The 24,528-nt window shown below is 50.5% G+C and overlaps 1 protein-coding gene across 3 annotated transcripts; it reads left to right on the forward strand.

The window, feature by feature from the left end:
- Position 1: 1 nt before the first annotated feature.
- Brme1 (break repair meiotic recombinase recruitment factor 1) lies at positions 2 to 24,032 on the forward strand. 3 transcript variants are annotated; one of them, XM_028858627.2, is made up of 9 exons: positions 2 to 262; positions 793 to 843; positions 11,601 to 11,775; positions 14,538 to 14,616; positions 15,508 to 15,612; positions 18,342 to 19,463; positions 22,006 to 22,103; positions 23,245 to 23,337; positions 23,638 to 24,032. In XM_028858627.2, the coding sequence occupies exons 2-9, from the start codon at positions 813 to 815 to the stop codon at positions 23,762 to 23,764; spliced, it is 1,830 nt and encodes a 609-aa protein (XP_028714460.1). In that variant the 5' UTR covers positions 2 to 262; positions 793 to 812; the 3' UTR covers positions 23,765 to 24,032. The 3 variants fall into 3 exon arrangements, with proteins under 3 accessions (XP_028714460.1, XP_037061932.1, XP_028714459.1); XM_037206037.1 differs by lacking the exon at positions 23,245 to 23,337 and having other exon boundaries at positions 180 to 262; XM_028858626.1 differs by lacking the exons at positions 22,006 to 22,103; positions 23,245 to 23,337; positions 23,638 to 24,032 and adding an exon at positions 19,968 to 21,650 and having other exon boundaries at positions 180 to 262.
- Positions 24,033 to 24,528: the final 496 nt, after the last annotated feature.

The raw sequence follows: 24,528 nt of genomic DNA on the forward strand, positions 1-24,528 counted from the left end.
GGCCTCGCGGGCGGGAAAGAAGTGGAGGGCTGCAGGTGTGAGGCGCGGCGGCGTGGCGGCCCGAGGGCTGTGGCTCCTCGCCGCTGTAGCGCTTTGTTCTGTCTGGCTTTGTGGGGGTGCGGCGGTGTTACTGCTGTCGGTCACTGGGGCGCCGTGAGCGCCGGGTCCACGGTGCCAGACTCGGGGCTTCGCGTCCCCCAGCACTGTCGGCCACGCGGTCCCGTGGCTGCTGATGTGGTCATTTTCTCAACCCAACACGCAGGTAATTTAGGCGATTTATTCCCCTTCGGGTCCGAGCCGACCTCGTCCCTACTGAGGACAGAGCGACTTCCCTCCTTACTCTGGCCCAGGTTGCTTCTGGCTTGCCTGGGTCCCAGAGCCCCAAGCCATTGGCCGGAAGCGGCTCCTGCCCCGGGGGCCCTGCTGAAGCCCTCCGTTACTCTGGTGGGTCTCCAGTGGCCTCTCCAAAGCTTCCAAATACCCCACATCTCAGTTACGTAAGCTTCGGGCGCTTGGGGTGGGGCGAAGCCTAGTTGTCTCCAACCCAGAGACTAGAGTAGCGATCCGGAGGAGGACAAGAGAGAGTTCCCTCACCCAGGGGAAGGGTGGGAATTCCTGCCAGGCCGCGATCCACGATGGCTGTGATGTGGCGTCCCACCCAGTGTCCGGCTGGCGTCTAGCTGACTCCCCCATCAGGCTGCCCGATGGGCCCAGCACAAGGAGGGAAACCATTGGGTACACATGGGTCGGACGGTGCCGGCAACAGCCGGACGGTTGGTTTGTTGTTTTCAGATTTCTCAGGGGAAGATAAAATGAATAAGAAGAAGCAGCAGCGGAACTCAGGTATTTGGTTTATTAAAACTGACTTTTTGTTTATTATTATTTGTTTTGCTTTTTCAACACAGGGTTTCTTTGTGTAGCCCTGGCTGTCCTGGAACTCACTCTGTGGACCAGGCTGGTCTCAGATTCACAGAGATCCGCCTGCCTCTGCCTCCACCTCTGCCTCCACTGTCCAGAGCGCCACCACTGTCCGGCTTCGAATTGGCTCTTTAATATTCACTTACTTTTTTGAGGCACTGGGCATAGAACACAGGGTCTCCTGCATGAGAAATACTCTACCATAAAACTCCATCTCCGTCCCAAGTTGACCTTTTTATTTTTGTTTTCGATGTGTGTTTTTGAGATGGGGAGGGGATTCTTGCCATGTGTGCTGACCATTTTCTGTCAGTTCAACACAAGCTAGGGTCATTTGGGGAAAGGGACTCTCAACTGAGAAAAGGCTTCCAAAAGATGTGCTTGTAGGTAAGTCTGTAGTACGTTTTCTTGATTAACGATGTATGTGGGTGGGCCCAGCTCACTGGGGCATGCTGGGGGGGGGGGCAAGGAGTCCTGAGTGGCAGCACTCCCCCATAGTGCTTCAGTCCCTGCCTCCACGTGCCTGCCTGACTCCCTTTGATGACGGACAATGATGTAAACGTGTAAGTGAAGTAAACCCTTTCTTCCTCGACTTTGATTTTGGTCATCATGTTTTTATCATACTAATACATCATGTAGCCCAGGCTGGCTTTGAACTTATCACCTTCCCGCCTCAGCTTTCCAAGTGCTGAGGTGATAGGCCCATGGACCAAGCACAGGTGTTTTGATGTTTTATGAAGAGACAGGATCTCATGTTGGGGCTGCAGAGGTGGCTTAGTAAGACACTTGCCAAACAAGCATGAGGACCTGGGCCCGACCTCCAGACTCATTTTTAAAAGGCCAGGCATGGTGGCCCATGCTTGTAATCCCAGTGACTTGCTGGCCAACCAGTCAGTGAGAGACCCTCATGAAACAAGGAGGGAAATGAGGAAATGGCTCAGTGACTAAAGAGCTTGCTGTGTGCAAGAGGACCTGAGTGGAGTCCTAACACTCACGTACAAGCTGGGTGTGATCGTGCATGTCTGTAACCCCAGCACTAGAGAGGAGAGGAAACAGCTAGTCTAGACACATCAGGGAACTCTAGGTTCAGTGAGGGATCTTATCTGGAAAAATAAGTTCTAGGGCTGGAGAGATGGCTCAGGAGTTAAGATCACTGGCTGCTTTTCCAGAGAATCCAAGTTCCAATCCCAGAACCCACATGGAAGCTCACAACGAACTGTATGGAACTCCAGTTCCACACCCACTACTGGCCTCTGAGGGCAATGTGATGCAGGCAAAATACCCAACAAGTGAAATTTAAACATTTTAGAAGATATAGATAAAGGAAGACACCTAATACTGACCTCTGACCTCCACATGCTCACACTCAGGTAAGAGCATTGGCATACACATGCAGGTGAATCCATACATACACCAAGGTGGAAGGCTCTTGAAGGAGGACACATGGCTTGTGTCCTGGCCTGCACATCTGTACTCCTGCACACCTGTACTCCTGCACAACTGCACACCTGCACTCCCTCCCACACTGCCTGGCTGAGTCTGGCCCTGAACTCCTCGGGGCTCAGGTGCCTCTCCTTCCTTAGCTACCACACCCAGCTCTTGCACTTAATTGTTGCTTTTCACCAGAATGCTAACATGACAGCCTTAAGCTCCTCAAAAGATAGTGACATTTTAGCACAGGCTAGTAAGAATAGTAGAAATTACGGAAGATTTAGAGTAAAAGGTGGAAGTGTTCTAGTATTTCCCCTACCCCTGGTTCTAAGGCTAGGGACCAAGAGGCCTTTCCCACTTCAGGTTTCAGGACGGAAGTATAACCACCTCAGCGGTGATTCCCGCACAGGGCTTGTGCCAGACCAGCTGGTGTGTAACTTCTAATCTAGATTTTTAAAAGTCTGGTTGCTGAGCTCTGTGCACTTAACTGTGAATAAATTAATCTGTGCCTCAGTTCCCAGTTATGTGAGTGAGTGACAGTAAATGCACCTGCCTTGATTTACCTATTGCCATGCTGGGGATGTACTCAGGGCCACACGGTGTGGGACAAATGCTCTACCGCTATGATTTACCCCAGTGTAGAAGCCAGATAAAGGCACCCGTGGTCTTCTAACTGACCCTGGGTGTGTCCTTGGGTGCCAACTGTCTTTCCCTACTCAATGGCAACTGTAACACAGTGTGGCCATCTCATGTTGACCTTACCCTATCTAAATAATAATAACAAACCCCACTGCTGCCAAGGGACCCACCTGCTGACAGTGTGGCTCCCACTGCTGGAGGCCACCATCTGTGTGCCTTCATGAGAGGAAGGGGACCCTTCCGGCTCCTGCTGTGCTAAACTATATCATTTGTGTATACTTGTGGGTGAAGTTTTTTGTTTTTTTGTTTTGCACACCTGGTATTTTGTTTGGAAACACTGCACACGGTTATGAGAGAAAGATGCATTTTTTCCCCTTCAAACTGAAAGCTTAAGTCTACCATTCTTGGTTGCACTGGAAAACACTGCCTAGCCGTGCGGTGTTCCCACTGCTAGGTCCTCCTCCTCTAAGTCCCAGCTCCTCCACACCTCTCTCCTGGTTCCTCTCCCTGGACTCTCAGTTTTAAGGAGCCCAGGATCTGTCTCCCTTCCCTCCTGTGAGAGGCCACCATTCCCCACACTGACTTAGCAAAGTTCCAGTGGGACCTTGAAGCCGGTGAGGCTGGGACATGGAGATTTTGAGAGGTTATTACCCTTGCTAGTGAATTCCATTTTAGTTAATAGTTGGTTGCATACTTTTTTTTAAAAAAGTAAATGAATTTGTCATGATAAATGTTAAATATGACAGAATAGAAAATAATAACTTTTTCTATTAAAATATTAAATTTTTTTTTCAAGACAGGGTTTCTCTGTGTAGTTTTGGAGCCTGTCCTGGATCTTGCTCTGTAGACCAGACTGGCCTCGAACTCACAGAGATCTGCCTGGCTCTGCCTCCCGAGTGTATATTTTAAGCCAATAAATAAATTAAATCCACTTTTCAGGCATTGAGGGATAGCTCAGGTGAAAGTACTTGCCTTGTAACCATGGAAAGATGAGTTCAGTTCCCACGACCCATGGAAAAGCCAGGTGTGGTGACATTTGTAATCAAGTATTGGAGTGGAGGAGCAGAGAGGGTCGGCCCCTGGAGTTTGTCGGCCAGCCAGCATAGCCTTTGGCAAGCTCCAGGTGAGTGAGAGACCCTGTCTCTGAAACAAATGGACAGAACCTGTCGTAGTTACTGTTCCGTTCCTGTGAGGAGACACCATGACCAAAGCATTTATAAAGCATTAATTGGGGGCTCTAGCTGAGAGCTTACATCTTCCCCATGCAGCAGGCCCAAGGGAGGGGCAGGAATGAGGAGTGGAGAGAAAGACTGAGACCCGGGCCTAGTGTGGGCTTTTGAAACCCCCAACAAGGCCATACCTCCTAATCCTCAAAACAGTTCTGTCACCTAACCAGTGGTGTCACCAACCTTTAATCCCAGCACTCCGGAGGCAGAGGTAGGTAGGTCTTTGTGAGTTCAAGGCCAGCCTTGGTCTTCAGGGCCTCCAAAAGCTACACAGAGAAACCCTGTCTTGAAAAAACAAAACAACGGTATTTTTCTTTTTGCTGTTTTGAGTATAAACCCAGGCCTGGGACATGCTAGTCAGGCATTCGCCCTTTAGAGTCTTGGCTCTTGCTTGGCTGGGGGGCATCTGGCCAACTCCTTAGAGTAGTCAGCAGTGACTGTTGACATTTTTATTTTCATGCTGGGGGAAGATGAGGGAAGCTGCTGCTGTCCTTTAGCAGGTGACAGCCAGGGCTACTGCTCCAGATTTAGAGTTCCCAGGACAGCCCTTGTCACACAGGTGTCCCGGGCCCAGAGTTGCCATGGGAACAGCTGTGCAGCACTGCTTCTGACAGACTTGTGTGGGGTGCTGGGGGCATGGCTCAGCAGCAGCATGGTCAGGAGCCCTGTCCTTTCAGACTTCAGAAGTTGTTATGCCAGTTATGGTGGCCTGTCCTGTAACGCCAGCACTCGGGAGTCTGAAGCAGTCTGAGGCCAGCCTCGATCACAGTTGAAAAAAACAAATGTGAGCCGGGCGGTGGCCCACACCTTTAATCCCAGCACTCAGGAGGCAGAGGCAGGAGGATCTCTGTGAGTTCAAGACCAGCCAGGGCTGTTACACAGAGAAACCTGTTTCAAAGAACTTTAAAAAAGAAGAAAAGAAAAAAACCAAACTTTTCATTTTGAAATAATTAGAGGCTTACTGATAAATCTCAAATACTTTCTTCCCCAGCTTCTAGCGTTAATATCTAACAGAATCAAAGAACAGTGTTCAAACTATTAAGAACAGGAAATCAACCTCATTATACTACTACTTTCATAGTCTTCCCTGTATAGCTGGGTTCCTTCAGGACTCCACTCCTACCGGAGTCCACAATGCCCACGTACCTTATACAGAACACTGGAGTGTTTGCATAGCATCTACCAGGGGCTCAAACCCTAGATGACTAAGCATACTGAGCAGAATGTAGATCACCATATTGTGTTGTTTAAGAAGGTGGCCAGGAAATATCTTTACATGGTTAATATAGGTGCAGTTTTTCTCCACCCATGGTGTAAGCCTGTAGATAAGGAACCTATAGCTACAGAAAAGTGTCTGCACACTCAAATACTGGGTTTCTCTCTCTCTCTGATACGTGCATGTCTTAGTGGATATGTGTAGGTGTGTGTATATCGAGGCCAGATGTCAGCATCAGGAGCTTCCTCTCATCAATTCAGTAAGGCTGTTTTCATCCCCCACTCCACCTCTGAGTACCGCTGTTATAGACAGATATGCAGTTAGCTTGGCTTTTACATGGGTACTGGGATCTAAACTCAATCCTCATGTCTTCAAGACATGAGCCCTGTGTTTTTACTGAATACAACCACCACACACTACATGTCGACTTAATCAATTCTGTTTTGAGTTCTCAGTGTCACAATGGGCTCTGCTTGTTGATAGACAATGTAAACTTTCTCCACTTGAGACCCAGGAGTGTAGCTGAGTACTGGAGTACTTGTCTGGTATGTGTAAGTAAGGGCCAGTAACAGATAAGAAACAACCTTTTTCTTCATTTGAAAATAATAGCCGGGCGGTGGCACTCACCTTTCATCCCCGCACATGGGAGGCAGAGGCAGGCAGATCTCTGAGTTTGAGGCCAGACTGGTATATAGAGCAAGTTCTGGGATAGCCAGGGCTACACAGAGAAACCTTTTCTTGGAGAAAACAAACAAAAACAACAAAAAGGAAATAATAATAAACTCAGCTCGGTTGGTAGAATGGTGGCCTAACATGTGAAGCTCTGTGTTCTCTCCACATGACCACATAAGCCATAGTCCCAGCATTAAGGAGGTGGAGGCAGGAGGACGGGAAGTTCAGGGTCACCCTAGGCTACACAGGCTACAGCTTAGTTATATGAGACCCTGTCACTGTTGCCCACCCTCCCCCAAAAAAGGAAAATTAAAAATGGCCAATTAAAAAAAAAAACAAAACGTTAAAGCATGCACATGCCAAAGAAGGTAATGAATCTCCTGGGTGCTAGGAACCCAACTCAGGCCCTCTGGAAAGGAGCAAAATGCTCTAGCCCCACCCAATGCTTTTGATGGGTTGGTGGGTGTCTTAGTGATGTTTACTTGTTGGCGTTATTTACTGGGCACGAGAAAACATGAGGTACAACAGAACCCACTATAAGAGTTGACTGGGGAGGGAAAGGGTGGAGGTGGATGGCATACTGAAAGGAAGGTGGTGGGGGGCGTGCTCTACCTCTAGCGAGGGGGAGAGAGCAGGGATCGGTAGAGCCTGCTTTTTATCCCTCTGTAGTAAATACTTATTTTTTGATTTTTTTTTCAATTGTAACCATTTTTAAGTTCACAATTCAGTGGCATGAATTACATTCAAGGTATTAATTACACTCATGATATTCACTAATTACACTCATGATATTAATTACATTTGTGGTATTCATTGATTACATTTGCAGTATTCATTCAATAACTGTATTTATAATATTCATTAATTATAGAGCCTGGTTTTCTAGGTCATCATGCACGTGTATATGGGCTTACATAGCTGCCCACACAGATTATGTGACCATGCTGTGCACAGGGCCTGGAGTGACTAAGCATTTTGTTTGCCTGCTGACAGTGCATGTGCAGTCCCATGACTCTAGAAGTGGCTAGGAATAATGACACTTAGGGTTTCTACTGCTGTGAAGAGACATCATGACCACAGCAACTCTTATAAAGGAAACATTTCATCATAGCTAGGTTACAGAGGTTTAGTCTGATACTGTTGGTGGGAAGCATGGTGGCATGTAGGCAGACATGGTGCTGGAGAGGTAGCTGAGAGTTCTACATCTGGATCCACAGGCTGCAGGAAGAAAGTGAGCCACTAGGCCTGGCTTGAGCTTCTGAAACCTCAAAGCCTGCTCCCAGTGATACACTTACCTAACAAGGCCACACCTCCTAAGAGTGCCACTCCCTATGGGACTATGGGGGTCATTTTTATTCAAACCACTTGACTTGGTTTGTCTGCATTTTTTATTTTTATGTAGTCCAGTCTAGATGAGAATTTGTATTCCTGCCTCAGATTCCCAATGCTAGGATTATAGGCATGTGTGGTCACAGTGGCTTTAAAACACCCAGAATTCCATGAGGTATTGCAGGTGTCCTGTTACTAAGGTGTCTGAAATGCAGTAGCATTTTCTTTCCTTGGGGGAGGATGAACTTTTATTTCTGAGACAAGGTCTTACTGTGTAGTTTGCTGGTACTTGGTAGGTAGACTAGGCTGGCCTTGGCTGCCTCTGCCCCCTCAGAGTGCTGGGATTAAAGGTGTGTGTCACCACACCTGGCAAGGAGGGATGAATTTAAAATGGTGTACATTTTTCCCTCAAAGGAAATGACCAACAGCTCATTCCTGTTTTGTGCAGAGTGCACAGACCACTTGGAGGCACAGGATCGCTCTGACCTTTGAGGAAAAAACAGGATAGTTGGCTCACCATGGGGGTCACCTCGCGTGGCCTCAGGCCGCACAGCCCTACGGGCCTTTCTGTGTGTCCACAGATGCGGTAGAGAAGGAAGGAAGCTCCTTCACTTCCAGCATCTCTAGGTTTGGGTGTGGAACACAGGTTCTGCCTTATTTGATTTGAATTAGTCCTGTGGGGACTGACCATAGCAAGTACTTTCATACTGTTACAAATGAAAGTCTTTTATTTTGATACAAATGTCCATTGAGTCAGCCAAGCTGCTGTTTGGGACCAAACTCAGGTAACCAACCAAACAAAACTATTTATTTTTGCCTTTTGTGGCAGAGAGAGAGGTGGGAACATAAGAAACAACCTCAGGAATTGCTAGCTCCACAGTGCTAGCTGGAGCAGGCACCTGTGAGGGGAGGGTCTGGACCGCAGTGTGAGCAGAGGACGAAACATACCCCATAGTACCGCCCCCTGCAGGGTCTTACTGCTGGGCAAACACACACAATAGGGCAGAAGGAAGGAAGGACTGGAGGGCTGGGGCATGGCTTAGTGTGGAATGCTTGCCTGACATACCTAAGGTCCTCAGTTCCATCCTCGCCCTGCTGTATGCATGTGTTCATGTGTGCGTGTAGGAACAGTGTGTGTGCGTGTTATGTTGCGAGGTTGGTGTCAGGTGTCTTCCTCACTCACTCTCCACTCTGGAACTCACCAACTGGGCCAACAAGCTCCAGGGATTTGCCTTTCTCCCGCCCTCCAGAGCTGGGACACAGACGATGCCACCACTCCTGGCTCTTCTGTACATGTGGTGGATCTGAACTGGGGTTCTCATGCTTGTACGGCAAGCGCTTTGCTGGCCGAGTCATTGTCCCACATCTCTAGACTTTTTAATTTAAAAAAAAAAAAAAAAAAAAAAAGAATACCTGAGCTGAGCCTGGCAAGGGTCTGACTGAATTCCAGAAAGACGGTGTTCAGGTTCAGTTTTTCTATTTTGTTCTACTTGTCTGGGAAGGAGCCCAGTATGCAGTAGGCGCTCTATAAATGTACAGAGGACTCTTGTAGCAGGCTTTCTTGTGGGCCACCAACCAGCTCCCAAATCATGACAGGAAACTTATTAGTTGTGAATATTGGGCCTTATCTTAGCTCTTGTTTTAATCTGTTTATCTATGTTTTGCCTCGGGCCTTTTTACCTTCCATTCTGTATGTCTTACTTTCCTGTTTCCTCATGTCTGGCTGGCAGCTGCCTGGCTTCTGGCCCCAGGCATCTCCCTGTCTTTATCCTTGTTCTCTCTTCTCTCTCGTTCCTCCAGACCAGATTTCTCTTTCTACTTATTCTCTCTGCTCGCCAGCCCCGCCTATCCCTCTAATGCCTAGATATTGACCGTTCAGATTTTTATTAGTCCAGTCAGGTGCCTTAGGCAGGCAAGGTGAAACAACAGCACACCTTTATATAATCAACAAATATAGCATAAATAAATGTAACACACCTCTCACAGTTAAAGTAATATTCCACAACAGACTCTTGAATGTGCAGGCTCTGGAGTTGGATCAGATCTCATTCTTGGTTGCTTGGCCACAGCTTTCTTGCCTGGAAAATGGCACCAGGGGTCAGGTGTGATGGTCTCCCTGTTACCCCAAATTGGGAAAACTGAAGCAGAGAGTACCAGTTCAAGGCCAGGCTGGGATACACCACCAGACTTTGTCTGAGGAAATGAGGAAGATTAGCCTTGAAGTCTCCTCATAGTTCACCAGGTCGGAAGAATGTGCACATATAACTCACTAGAATGTGCACTTGCTGTGGTCATTGAAAGCAGGCTTAGAGTGTGGTTGGGTCTGAGAGGCCAGCCATGATTGGCTTCTACGTAAGTAAGCATCCATCCTTCAAGCCAGGCCTGGCGACACAGGCATGCAGTGTCTCAGTTGGAAGGCAAAGGCAAAAGAACAGAATTAAGTCTGGCTACAGAGAGTGCAAAGACAACTTTGCAAGACCCTATTTCAGAATTTAAAACTGGGTTAGAGATGTAGCTCTGAGGTAGGCCACTTGCCTACCTAGCCCGTGTGAAGGCCTGCCTTCAACCCCCAGCACGGGGCCAGGGGATATACCTAGTCTGGATGTGCTGGGTTCATTCTCCAGTACTGGCCAAGAGGACTTCTTTATATCTACACATACACACATGTGTAATGCTGGGTGTGGTGGCATATGCCTGTAATCATACCTACTTTGTAAGGGTAAGGCAAGAGGATCTTTCCTTAAAAGGAAGAAAGAAAATCTTAAGTGGTTTTAGGATACCAAAGGCAAGTAGAGGACAGCCTCTTTTACCCTGAGTGACAGAACGGCATGCCAAGACACAAGGGACCAAGAGGCCTCCTGTGCCTGTGGCCCCACTTTTTCCAGGACATATCCTGCAGGTGTCTAGGGCCTCCTGTGTACTTCAGGTTTCACTGTCTATGCCTGATGAGGGTATGTTCTGGAAGCTTTTTTTTTTTTTTTTTTTTTTGAAACAGGGTCTCATGTAATCCAGGCTGACCTCAAGCTCTCAATCCTTCTACCTTAGCCTCGTGGGTGCTGGAACTAAAGACCTGTACCGCCACACCTGGCTTCTACGTGTGCTTGACTTAGTTATCCTTTAGATTTGAATGCCAGTGCTGTCCTGTACATTCCTCTAGTCAAAACAGGAAGACAGAGAAGGACAAGCTCTGTCAAATGTCACTCAGTTACAGGAGATAACGGTGCTCCTAGAGGCCAGCAGAAGCATTGCCACTGTCATTTGAAAAAGAAAGCCATGGGTAAGAAGGGGAGGCTCATGGGGACCTCAGACATGGTTCTACCATTAGAGCCAGACCTGCCACACTTCTCCCAGGGGAGAGAGGGCCTGGTTCCACTTGTCCCATGTGGTTTGGAGCCAAGCTGCTTCAAGATCTAATCACAGGAGCTAAAGGATGTTCTGCTTTTCCAGAGGAGGTGGGTTTGTTTCCCATCTCCATGTGGGGCAGCTCATAAATGTCTGTAATTCCAGTCCCAGAGGAGCTGATGCCTTCTCTGGCCCCTGCAGGTTCCGAACATGGACATGGTACACAGACATACATACCTACATATACAGAATAAAGTTTAAAAGTAATAGAAATAAAGGATTCTAGCTAGTTATGGCCAATTACAAACTAAAGCTGAGGTGACTGCTCAGGTGTAGAGGTGGCCCACCTGTAATCCAGCACTGGGAAGGCGAAGACAGGGTGTCCCTTGGCCAGCCTGGCCTACTTGTGAGCTCAGGTCCCAGTGAGAATCCCTGTCTCAAACAGTAAGCTTGAGTGACTCCTGGACAATCACACTGTATGTTCACCCTGGCCTCCACACACATGCACAACAGGTACACTTGCACACAAAGCCCTTGAATAACTTCCAAAAGGCAAGCCGCCTATCATTCCTACATCTTGGCAGTTCATGGCCAGATCCTGTCTCACCAAAAAGAAAAAAATCTAATTATACAGTCACATGAGGGAATGGGTCCTTGGATCTTGAATGGGGCTCTCTCCCGTCCCCATCATCAGGTTAGCTCCAGAACTGGCCTTCCTACCCTCAACACTCAACACTAACCCACTCACCTATAGTCTAGCTGCGGCCCTCCCAAGCTGACAATGGTGCATGTCTGATCCGCAGCCCTACCCCTCACTTCCCTCTAACCAGGGGACAGCCTCCATCTCTCAAAGCCTTCTAAGAACCCACGGCTGAAAGACGCCCCTGGAAGCCCCCAGAGCTCCATGCTGATGCAGTCACACGACTCCGGAGAGTCAGAAGACAGCTCAGAACCTGCAGCATCTGGAGAGCCAGGTGGGGAGGAACCAGGACCCACAGCTTCTAGGTAGGTGGCTCAGAACTTGACAGCAGGCTTCTGGCTTCAGTAATTCACAGCAAACTCAGGGAGTGGACCAGGGTGACCCGCCACTACTGTAGCCCTCCCTGGCCCAGGAAGGTCACAGTTAACACCGATCCAGTCTCAATCTCAGCCACACGACAGGTTGATGCTAGGAAGACAGCTCATGTGGAAAAACCCCTTCCTCACAAGCACAAAGACCTGACTCCATCTCTGGAATCCATGTAAAAAAGCCTCAGTATCGTGGTGTGCTCCTGTGATCCTAGGTTGCAGAGGTAGGACAGGCAGATCCCTGGGGCTCACTGTCCAGTCACTGGAGCCTAATGGGTGAGTTCCAGACCAGTGAGTGACTATCTCAAAGTGCCCTGAGGATGACACCTGAGGTTGTCCTCTGGGTGCATGTACATGTACACACATGTATAAGAGAAACAGCTGGGCAGTGGTGGCACACGCCTTTAATCCCAGCACTCGGGAGGCAGAGCCAGGTGGATCTCTGTGAGTTCGAAGCCAGCCTGGTCTACAGAGCGAGATCCAGGACAGGCACCAAAATAACACAGAGAAACCCTGTCTCAAAAAACCAAAAAACAAAAGAAAAAAAAAAAAGAAAAGAAAAACAGGCCAATCATGGTGACACATGCCTTTAATCCCAGCACATGGGAAGCAGGGGCAGGTGGATTTCTGTTAGTTTGAGGCCAGCTGGGTTACATAGTGAGACTCTCCAAAAGGAAGGAAGGAGGACAGTGGAATCAGGAGACACAAAATAACTGGAAGCCAAAGCCTTTGGGGAAGACATTGTGGGCTCGGTGACCACGGTTACTGAATACAGTTGTTCTGTCTGTCTGTCTGGTTTCAGGTCACAGCAGTCTTGCTAACTCTGCAGACTTGTTGTGTGAGCCACACATCACCCAATCTTTCCTCTCAGAAAACCAGAGATTTAATTCTCTGCTCACTTCTAGACCAGTAGGGATGCATGGCTGTGAGGCCTCCCGGACAGACTGGGGTGGGGTGGGGTAGGGATTCTACCCATCTTGAGCTTTTTTTGTTTGTTTTTTTGAGACAGGGTTTCTCTGTGTAGCTTTGCACCTTTCCTAGAACTCACTTGGTAGCCCAGGCTGGCCTTGAACTCACAGAGATCCACCTGGCTCTGCCTCCCGAGTGCTGGGATTAAAGGCATGCACCACCACCGCCCGGCTTGAGCTATTTTTTTAAATGTTCACAAGAAATAGCACCCTATGAGGCTGGAGAGATGGCTCAGTGGTTAAGACTGCTCTTCCAGAGGTCTTGAGTTCAATTCTCAGCAACCACATGGTGCCTCACAACCATCTATAGTGGGATCTGATGCCCTCTTCTGGCAAAATGTTGTATATGCAGATAGAGCACTCATACATAAAATAAATAAAACTCTCTTAAAAAAAAAGAAAGAAAGAAAAGGCACATATACAGAAAAAGGCACAGGAAAAAAAAAATGTGGAGAAAAATCTAGCTGGTGCTCCAGAAGCCACACAAATGACCTTAGTGTAAGACTTGTAATTTACTCTGTAGTGCTGGGATGGAACCCAGCCCTCTTCATGTCTGTTCTGCTGAGCTACCCCTAGCACCTAAAAGATATTTTTAAAAATATTTTGAAGCCGGGCGGTGGTGGCGCACGCCTTTAATCCCAGCACTCGGGAGGCAGAGGCAGGCGGATCTCTGTGAGTTCGAGGCCAGCCTGGGCTACCAAATGAGTTCCAGGAAAGGCGCAAAGCTACACAGAGAAACCCTGTCTCGAAAAACAAAAACAAAAACAAAAAAAAAAAAAAAAAAAAAAATATTTTGAGACGTGGTCTCACTGAGCAGCCCTAGCTGGCCTGGAACTCACTCTGTAGACTAGACTGGCTTTGAACTCACAGAGATCCGCCTGTCTCTGCCTTCTGGGCGCTGGGTTTAAAGGTGTGCGTCCCCTTTTTTGCTGTGTGTGAATGGGGGCCAACTTGCAGCACATCCTCTGTGGATGTCAGGTCAGGGACAGCCTGTGGGTCAGTGCTGACTTTCCACTTGTTGGGGACAGGGTGTCTGTTGCTCTGTTATGGACAGGCCAGCTGCTCACAAGCTTTCAGGGGTTCTCCTGCCTTCTCCTAGGGGTGCGGGATTACAGTTCTTGTACCACTCCTCTAGCTTTTTAATAAGCCTGCTTGTGTGGCAAGGGCTTCTCCCACTGAGCTATCTTCCCAGATTCTGATTTTATTGTTCAGCAATACTGCACTTTGTATGTTGATCATGCTTCTTTGTAAGTTTCCCCCCTTTCAAAACAGACGATGGTTTGAATCTGGGAGCCTAGTGATAAAGAACTGGCCTAGCAGGTTCCAGGCCCTGGGTTCCATCCTCAGCCCTGTGTCAGGGAAATGGAATTGGTGTATTCTTTAAACCTTGGAAAGGAATTTCCAGGTCCTCCCTGGAAGATTCAGAATTACTTTTCATTTAAGTTCTCATCTCCCGTTGTCCTTTGAGAAAATGTGTAGGATTATGTTGTGATGTGATGTGTGTGTGTGTGTGTGTGTGTGTGTGTGTGTGTGTGTGTGTGTGAGAGAGAGAGAGAGAGAGAGAGAGAGAGAGAGAGAGAGAGAGAGAGAGAGCGCGCGTAAGCGCGAGCACGTGTTGGGGATAGACCCATAGGCTCCCCTGCTGGAGCTGCACCCTGACCTCCCTTTGTCTTGGTATGTAAGTGACATCTGGAAGGACTTCCAGTCCTTCTGTTTTGCTTCTCCCCCCAGCTGCCCTGTGGAAGACACAAGAGCTGCCTCTGACCTCCCAGGGTCACCGGAAGAGCTGCCCCCCCTGCCTCCTTCCCAGGTGAGCCTCCTGGTCTCTATCCTGTAATGGCCAGCAGCTCTCACTGCGCACAGGGATGCAGGGACATGCAAGGACAGAAGACAGCTGCTGTGTGAGACTCCAGGAAAGGGAATCAAAGCAAGGCACGGTGGTGCACACCTTTAATCAGAACTTGGGACACAGAGGCAGGTGAATCTGAGTCCAAGGCCAGCCTGTACTACATAGTAAATTCTAGACTAGCTTGGGCTACAGAGTAAGACCTTGTTTCTTACCTTATCTCAAGAAACAAGGTAAGGGGGGTGGGGATAGAGGAGGAATAGTTGGGGATGTAGCTCAGTTGGTAGAATGCTTGCCTCTAGTGTTCATGAAGAACTGGGTTTTATCCCCAAGACTGCATAAACCAGGTATGATGGGACATGCCTATAACTAGCACTCCAGAGTGAGTACAGGAGGACCAGGAGTTCAAGGTCAACCTCAATATATAGCAAGATCAAGGCCAGCCTAAGTTATATGAAATCTCATCCCAAAACCAAAATTCCAAGTCTCCAAGTCGGGGGGTGGAACTTAAAATAAAGGAGAACTTAGCATGGAGACAGACCTTTAGTTCCAGCACTCAGGAAACAGAGGCAGGCTGCCTGGTCTACAGAGTGAGTTCCAGGACAGCCAGGGCTACATAGAGAGAGCTTGGGAGGGAGGGAGGGAGGGAGGGAGGAAGAAGTGGGAGGGGGTGATGGGGGGAAGGGGGAGGGAGGAAATAGTAAGACTGGTCTGTAACCGAGTGGTAGAGTGCTTCCTAGTATGCAGGGAAGTTCAGTCCTGAGTCCTGGAAAACAAATAAAAGGATGTGTGGGGGCTGCTTTTCCTAAGACCCCACTCTTCCATGCTGCTGCTTTTCATTGTGTCCCTTTACAGAACTCAGTCGGGAGGTTTGTCCCCCAGTTTGCCAAACCAAAGAAGACAATAACAAGAAAAGTCAAGGCGTGGGAAGAGGTTCCAGAGAGCTGCACAGGAAGCCAAGTAAGAGCCTCCCTTCCCTTAGTTGGCTGCTTCTGCTGGTTAACCTTGGCCTTCCTTGACACCACACCGTCTGGTGCTCTGCCTCTGTGCCCCCCCCATCACAGCACACTCCAGGTTCCCAGTATGTACTGCATGCTAAGCAGCGCATCTGAGACCACTCTGTACCGTGGCTTCAGCCTGCATGGAAACAGTCAAATTCAGAGAGGTAGTATATTTTTCCTGAGAGCCGCCTCTGCTTCTTGGGGGCTGCTGTGCAAGTCAAGAGCATTTAAAAATGTGGGGGAGCCAAGCAGTGGTGGTGCACGTCTTTAATCCTAGCACTCGGGAGGCAGAGGCAGGGGGAATCTCTGTAAGTTTGAGGCCAGCCTGGTCTACAGAGTGAGTTCCATGACAGCCAGGACTGTTATATAGAGAAACCTTGTCTCAGAAAAACCAAATAAATAAATAAATTTTTAAAAAATGTGGGGGCTGGAGCGATGGCTCAGCAGTTAGAAGCACTAGCTGCTCTTCCAGAGGACCTAGAGCTGGAGTTGCAGGCAGTTGTGAGCCCTCAGAAATGGGTGCTGGGAATCAAACCCAGGGCCTCTGCGAGAATACTATCCACCCATGACTGCTCGGCCATCCCTCCAGCCCTCAGGAGTCTTAGGATTGCCCTGCCATCCTGAGTCCTGGGGTTGACATGTCGCTGATGACACATGCCCCTGGAGGGGAGTGCATGGTGGCCTTGGCAGCAGCGGTTTGCGGTAGTCCCTAACTGGGAGCGCCCGAGTAACCTAGCGGTGAATGTGAGGGCTGGGAATGGCTCAGGGGGACAGCACTTGAGTAGCCAGGACAGGACCCTGGCTTCTGTCTCAGCACACTGACTTAAATAGAGTACTGGGGCTCGGGATGTTTGGTACAGCACATGCTTCCATGCACAGAGCCCTGGGTCATCCATCCCCAACACTGTGTAAGCTGTGATGGTGCTTGCCTGAAACCCAGCTCTTATGAGGTAGGTGGAAATGGGAGGATCAGGAGTTCAAGACTATCCTGAGCTCCATACCAGCTTTTCAGATCAGGAGTTCAAGGCTGTCCTGAGCTCCATACCAGCTTTTCAAATCAGGAGTTCAAGGCTGTCCTGAGCTATGTACCAGCCTTTCAGATCAGGTTGGGCTTCATGAGAACTAATCTTGGGGGAGGGGAGTTGGGGGGTTGGGATCGAAAAGAAAGGCTTTTTTCTATATAGCAGTGGCTGTCCTGGAACTCACTCTGTAGACCAGGCTGGCCTCGAACTCAGATCCACCTGCCTCTGCCTCCTGAGTGCTGGGATTAAAGGCATGTGCCATCCACCAATCTGCATGAGCAACCACTTACACAGTGGAAGCCTGTCAACTGTGATTGGTTAGCACATCATCACTGATTGGCCAGTTCACACCACCAGGGTCTCTATTCGGAAGCACATTACAGAAGACATGGAGAGTGCAGACTCGTCTGTGGACTACTTCAGAATTCAGTGTTCTGACTTCAGGAGCATGGCCTGCCGTGCTCCTTATTTAGAAGTGCAGTGTGCCAAGTCGGCCGGAAACCAGGCCATGCCTGCATTTTCTCCTACATCCCCCCATATCAGACACATACACCCTACACACTTATATATACATATCATATACAGCATTACCTCATATATACCATATGTATACATCCCATTCACACATAAATGAATCACACATATACATATCATTCTCACACATCAAACAATCATATACACAACAGTAATATTAAAAACAATTTAGCCAGGCAGTGGTGGTGCACACCTTAAATGCCAGCAGAGGCAGGCAGATCTCTGTGAGTTCAAGGCCAGCCTGGTCTACAAAGTGAGTTCCAGGACAGCCAGGGCTACACAGAGAAACCCTGTCTTGAAAAAAAAAAAAAAGGATATTCTCACTTGGGAGGCAGAAACATGTGTTTTGAGTTCACACCACCTTGTCTATGTAGCAAGCTCCAAGCCAGTGAGGCTGCACAGGGAGACCCAGTTTCAAAACCAGTGTATGTGGAACAAGAGCCGCTTGAGTGGAAGGTCCCTGCTGCCACAGCTCCTTAGCTTTCTCATCATGGTGGCACTTTCTGGAGGGAGAGGTTGTTAGACAGGTGGCATGTAGCCAAGATTAGCCTTAAACTCCTGATTCTCATGCCTTTACCTCCCAAGTGCTATATTACAGATGTGCACCACCACAGCTGGAAGGTGGGTCTTGCCCAGACTCACATCTAGGTCATGATGTGTGCGCACATACACAGTGTAATAAGCTGAGTAATAATAAGTGTGTAAAGTGCCATTGGGTCAGCTGGAAGCAGTCTTTAAATCCTTCGTTGACTCTGGGGGTGGGGCTAGAACTCAGAGCCTGTGTAACTAGGCAAGCAATCCATTACCGAGCCACCCCACAGCCTACAGCCTAGATTTTATTTATTTATTTGGCTTTTCGAGACAGGGTTTCTCGCGGCCGTCAGGATTTTTATGCTATGAGCTCCCGAGTGCTTATTGCTGGCAGGGAAGGCCCCATGAAAGGAGGGATATATGTGCTTCCTGTCCTCCTGCCTCAGCACAAAGCTCTCGCTAGAGCAGTTGCTGGACCCCACTGTGGTACCTCATGGTGGGTGCAACCATCTGATCCTGAGGACAGGGCTTGTACCAACTAGAAAAGCCTTCAGAGTGCTTGATTATCTAAGGCCAGGACTGAATCTTCCCATTTCCACAGGAAACATGGCCAGAGCTGGGTGCCCTCCAGGCAGGCAGCCAGCCACAGAAGGAGTCCCTGAGGTTCCCTTTCCACGACGCCAGGAGACCAGAAGACCAGACATGGGTAGATGGTACCTGCTCAAAGGAGAGGACCATCTCATCAGATACTGGAAGCCTCGAGAACAATGACTTTGAGATGCAGAGGGCCAGGGTTCAAGACAGTAGTAGCCAGGAAAGGCACCTGTCAGATGGTGATGCTGAAGGGGGAGAGGCAGCCAGCAGAGCCCCACAGGAAGGAGGTGCCCAAGGAGGAGGAGCAGGGGCTCAGCAGTGTGGGGAACCCCTGGAAGGAGAAGGCATGCTCTACATTTCAGCATCAGTTTCTGCCCCAGACCCCGCTGTGCCTGTCACCACACACATGCTCAGTAGCACAGGCACAGTGCCACACGGCAGCAGCCCTGCAGAGGCCTCTCTTAGAGACAGTGTCATCACAGACGTGAGCTTAGATCCCTCTGTGCTGCAACAGAGGGTTCCAGAGGAGGCCGGGCTGCCATGCTCTTTGGATGGGCAGAGCCCTGGTGGAGGCTGCAATGGGACTCTGCTGGGCTGTACACCTCTTGCTGAGGAGACCAGGCTGGAAGAAGGATCCCCTGGTGACATCCTGGCAAGCCCACCTGAGGCTGCAGTTCCTGGGGAACAAGAGCCCATGGTGGATGCTGGAGATCCAGGCTGTAGAGAACAGGAAATGAGTCCAGCTGTCAAGACCAAGGATCCTGGCTCTGATGGACAGTTACCAGGAGGGACGGGAATGCTGCCTTCACAGGCACAGCCCATGAACCAAAGGGTAGTGGGATTGAGCAGCCTGAACTGCCATCAAGACTTTGAAGGCCTCAGTCTGTCCCCTCATACCTCCTCTCAGCTAGAGCATAGCCATGCAGCTAGTGATCTTCCCCAGAGGACCAAGGCCTGTCCTAGCAGCCCAGGAATTCCCATAATTCTGGCAGGACAGCAGCAGTCAGTTCCCAGTTCTAGAGATCAGGCTACATGGCCGGAGTCCTCAGCAATGGAACTAGACTTTCTGCCCGACAGCCAGATACAAGACGCCCTGGATGCCCCCAACGTGGAGGTCCTACCTGAGCAGGTAAGAGCCTTCCTGTGCTCAACACATACACATAACACCCGGTCGGTGAGATTCGAAGGCAAGCTGGGGCTGAGGTGCCTGACACTTCCTTTCTGTAGCGTAGACATCTGGGGGTGGAGGACTCACAGCAACTTTGGGCACAGTGGAATCTGGTTTTCCTGAAAGGCAGACCTGCTGGCTATCCATGTGGGCCTGGCTTGTGACTGCTAAGGAGCCCTAGGATAGGGAGAGACAGGAACTTAGTCCGTCTGGGGCCTCCCTCCCTGCTCTAACTAGAGCCCTAAGCTGTGCCACCCATGCCCAGCATCTATTAGTGGCAAAGGGGTGTGCAGAACCACTGCTAGTCACCCTGAAGAAGCTGGTGCCCGTAAGCAGATGGAGGGAGGAAGGGGACTCACCCCTGAACTGGGGAGAGCCTCGCTCTCTCTCGAGACTTGCTGGGAGTGTTGACATGATATTCCTGCAGACACGTGAGTAATTGTGCTTTGTATTATCGTTCCTAAGGGTCTTGTCCACCCACAGCTGCCCAGATGTGGCCTTCCGTGCCTCTGAGCCAGCCAGTCAAGGTCACCTGTCAGCCTCACTTCCTGGGAAAAAGCAGCTGTCTGTTGCTGCACTTGATCTGACAAAGGGCTGCACTGCCACACCCTGAGACTAGGCAGCTCTCTCCTACACAGGGTGTGGTACAGAGGCTGACGGAGGCCAGGCACCTGCCGAGAGGAGCCTGTGATACACCGACCTCTGCTGGAGTGAGTCTAAAGCCGCTCTGCCTCGGAACGGAGCTTCGTCTCCAGCGGGCTATGCGAGTGTCCTCCCAAAGAGCCAAGACTTACACTGACCAACAACCTCTCTGAGACACTTAGCTAGTCCATTTTGCCACTTTGAGAGGCTTTTCTTAAGACACAACCCCTCAATGCAAGCGAAGAATTTTACCTAGTGCTCAATCCAAGAAACAGGCAGCCGTGCTTCTAGGCCATGGGTTCCATCCTAGCACCAAAGAGATGGGGAGAGCCTTCTCTTCCATCCTTGTTGGGGAACTTGCTGGGCTATACTTCTCAGGACACCAGGCCTGTGGCGTAGGCCAACATGGCTTGTCTTAGCACTATGAGAAGCTGGGGTTCCATCCCACCCCTGTAAAGAAAACCTATCAAGACCAAAGGTACCTGGCATTCAGCTTGTCAGACATCAGGAAGCGCCAGCCTGGGAGTGATTATCTCTGACACTGGGTATTCCTCAGCAAACTGGGGTGACCCAGCCACTGAGCATGTTCCCACTGTAAGGCCAGCAGCAGCCCAGCCAGGCTGTAAGGCAGGCTCTACCTCCCAACACAGGGACACCTAGGATGAGGAATGGGTCTCCTGCTGACCTCACAGCCAGTCACCTCACACCTGCAGCTCACCCTGCAGTGGCAGGCTCAGCCTTGTACAGTGCTCTCCTGCTAGGAATGTGGGGTTTTTTCCTCACAGCTCCAATGATGGTCTGAAGCTGCCACAGCTGGCATGGCTGAATGGCGTGTGTGGGCCCTGGGCTCACCCCTAGTACTTGGGGAAAACAGATCCTAGGTTCGGGGCATTGGGCATTGGCTGGTCATATTTGGCTGAGGCTTCCAGGACTTAAAGTGCCATAGCCCCTTTTCTCAAAGGTAACACCCCACAGGCATGCTGGGAGTGTGGTCCCTTTTAGGGGGATTCTCTTCCACACAGCTCAGCAGTGTAGTAGGATAACAAATACAAACGTCATATTTCATTTCATTTTAGATGGAGCTTGCAAGGTTGCCCTGGCTGGGCTAAATGGCCCTCCCAGGTCTGTACCACCAGTCCAGCACTGTCCCTCATGAATCCCCATGCCAACCTGTTTGCAAACTCTTTCCCTTGTAGGACACTCATAACACCACCTCCTTTCTGCTGCTGCCGCTGGGTCCCTAGACTTTTTCTGCAGGCCACATTGACCTCAACCCCTGCCCCCCTCCTCACCCCTCGAGTTCCATGTGCTCCAGCTTCAGGGTCTTTTTTCTTCTTTTTAAAGGGGCCAGGATATCAGTTTCACAATGACCACACTCACATAGGGTAGCCTGAAACCCAAGAGCTGGACCCAAACTCACAAGCACCAATCCTGCTCCAGCCCCCAAATTTCTAGGATTACAAGTATGTACCACCAAGCCTGGCCATGGTTTCTGGTTTTTCAAGACAGGACTCACTATGTAGTCCCAGAACTCACTTTGTAGACCAGGCTGGCCTTGAACTCACAAAAATAAGCCTGCCTCTGCCTCCTGAGCGCAGGGATTAAAGATGTGCACCTCTACGCCAGGCTTTGCTCCAGGATCTTTAAGATACTTTGGGACACTTGAGTGATTGGGGTGAAACTCAATGTGTCACGATGCACAGCAGCGTGCTGCACAAAGCTGCGAGAGGGCAGAGCCGCTGTCTGGAGCCGGCTTGGCATCATGCTTCCTCTGTAGGAGCTCAGCTCGAGTGAACATCGGTCCTGTGCTGCTTCCTTCTGCCAGGCACAGTGATTCACACACGGTCCCTACTCTTTCCAGGGCTTTCCTGCAGGGAGTGTGCCAGGCCTTGGTTGGCCTGCCCCTAGCCCAGATGCCATCGGAGGATCCCCGAAGGCAGTGACCAGAGCTCAGCCTAGGTAGGCTGGAAAGTCTTCAATCCAGAATGGGAGCTGGGCCTGTCTTTCAAACTGCCATGCACCGTATGTCCTGGGAACTCAGGTGCCCATGGTCCACGTCCAAAATGCCTGTCCTTAGGAGCTGGGTCCCCTGGGGCAGTCCCTGCAGCACCTTAGACTGTTCCAGCCCCTTTGTGCATGGGTGTCCTAAGAGGAGCCTGGGAATTCCTGAGCTCCATAGACGAGCATCTAGTCGGGGCTGGGAACTGTGCGCAGAAACAGTCTGTGCTCTGGGCAGGGACCCCAGGGACTGCCCCCTCTCACTACCCTGTCTGGCCCTCGCAGGCTTCCACTTGAGCCCGTGTCTCTGCAGACTTATCAATGATTTACCGGCAAGTTTGTTTCCGTCAGGCAGTAGTGAGGGAGGCTAGAATGCCACCTGACCTCCTTTGTCCCTGTCCCTCCTCCGGCTGCTGTGACAGTGTGCCAGGAGCAGGTTAGCCGTGTTACCCACTGTTAGTGAAAAAGCCCACAGTCCATGCCACCCCAGTGTGGGCCCTAGAGTCCACGAAACTAGGAAAGCCGAGGGCCTGACAGGCTGCCACCATTAGTGCCTGGAGCCTGTGTGGCAGACCTGGAGCTCCTGAGTATAGAAAGTTCAGAGAGACAGCTGTCAGCCTGAGCTGACAGGGCCCTTACTCTGCTCGTGCATAGAGGCTGCACATTCCTTTAGGAAATGGTGCGGCATGTCCTCGTCCAGAGTTTCTTGAGTGCTGGGGATCATGGGAAGCAAATTAGAGTTAAATAAGTGTTTAGGGGTCGTTCGAGGAGTTAAAATCTGATCATCAAGATAAACTGGGAAAGAATATTCCAGAGTCCTCAGAGGCACTGGAAGAGTGGCCAGGAATTCAGTGTGGTTTGAGCAGACAACAGAGAGGGCCAGGGTCCAGGCGAGGGCAGGTGGTGCCCATTAGTGGAGGAGGTCAGGGAAGGCCACGGCGGCAGCCCAAGCACGGCGGCAGGTGTGGCAGGAGTTGAGGGTGGGATGTTCTCGGTGCAGGGGAGGGCAGCTGAAGATAGGCAGGACACTGTAAGCCCTCAACCCCAGGGAATGGCTGGTGTCCTGAGCACTCAGGCCGCTCCCTTCTCTCTCTCCTGATAGACCCCCTACAGAGACCTGGGCCCAGGAGGCCTGCAGGATGCAGGATGCCACAGACACAGTGCGCGGCCTTGTGATGGAGCTCTCCAGTCTCAAGTAAGGGCAACTCAAGTCACCAGAGAGGATAGGGAACAGAGTAGAAACTGAGGCAGGACTCTAGGCGTGGGGCACAGGGGTCTGGTGGCCCCAGCCCTGGCTGCCTTTCTCCACATTTGCGTGGGAGAATCCTGACTATCACCTCTGACCTATACGTCTCAGGCTTTTACATTCAAAGAACAGGATGTGCCTGCACCTGCCATTTGTGCACCTGTGAGAAGCCACTTGGCAGGTGTGGCTGAGACAGGCCCGTGCAGTGGGGAGGCCCCAGCTAGTACTCTGTTTCCGTTTCTTCTACAGTCGGCTGATTATGAGCACCCACCGGGACCTGGAGGCCTTCAAGCGCAGGAAGACCAGGCCTCTGCCTTACCTGACAAAGGGGTTGGGGAGCCTTGCCAAAGGGGATCAGGGCTGGAGGGACCTGTAGGCTGCTCCAGCCTGCGACCCCACAAACCCTCCAGGCCTATGGGGGCCGTCAGCTTACCTGGAGTTCCATATGCCGAGGCTGAGGGTACCTGAGCTTCAGGAAGTCCTGACAGCTCGGCCCTGCCCCAGAAGCCCAGGCTCCTGAGCTGAGCTGCAGTTCTTCCCAGCTGTTGCCGTGGACGAGGGGTGCTCTTTGCTCCTGTGCCTGTCTTTCCCCGTGCTGTCCACGTTACTTTGGGGGAGGCAGGGAATAAATGATACAGTCGAGAGCCTGTGATTTGCAGCTGTGATGGCCATGTTCCCAGTCCCCATGTTCTGCCCACAGACTACCCCAATCTCAACTTTCCTGCAGCTGCCTTCTCTTCCAGTTCTTCCTTTCTCCACCTGCAGAAGGCTCCTGCCAGAACACTGGTCGGGGCTCCCCACAGCTCAGTGTCCCAAGTGTCTAGGAGGGTGGCGGTGTGCACATGGGAAATGCATCCATACACAGATTGAGGGCACAAAGCCTCCCTGGAGCTGTTACAGCCAAGTTTCCTAGGCAGGGTGAGATCCAATCACCCATCTCACCCCACAACTGCCTCTGGACATGACAGTGTCCAGCTGTGCCAGGGGTAGTCATCCTGTTTGCAGAAATACATGCCTAGGTTGGCTCAGACCTCAACTCTCACAGCAGAGGCAGGGCCTCCCCATTCAGCCCCTTTATGGGGAAACCTGTGGAGGAGTCTGTGACACAGACAGGGTTGTGACTGGAGGCCACAGCTGTCC

The sequence above is a fragment of the Peromyscus leucopus genome, chromosome 5 (assembly GCF_004664715.2).
Source record: "Peromyscus leucopus breed LL Stock chromosome 5, UCI_PerLeu_2.1, whole genome shotgun sequence".
Taxonomy (NCBI): Eukaryota; Metazoa; Chordata; class Mammalia; order Rodentia; family Cricetidae; genus Peromyscus; species Peromyscus leucopus.

Bases quoted from the DNA above. Each gene is read 5' to 3' on its own strand.
- Brme1 (XM_028858627.2), top strand. From the start codon at position 813: ATGAATAAGAAGAAGCAGCAGCGGAACTCAG. The intron at 844-11,600 runs GTATTTGGTTTA...CCCTCTAACCAG, and splicing joins GAAGCAGCAGCGGAACTCAG to GGGACAGCCTCCATCTCTCA. The intron at 14,617-15,507 runs GTGAGCCTCCTG...GTCCCTTTACAG, and splicing joins CCCCCCTGCCTCCTTCCCAG to AACTCAGTCGGGAGGTTTGT.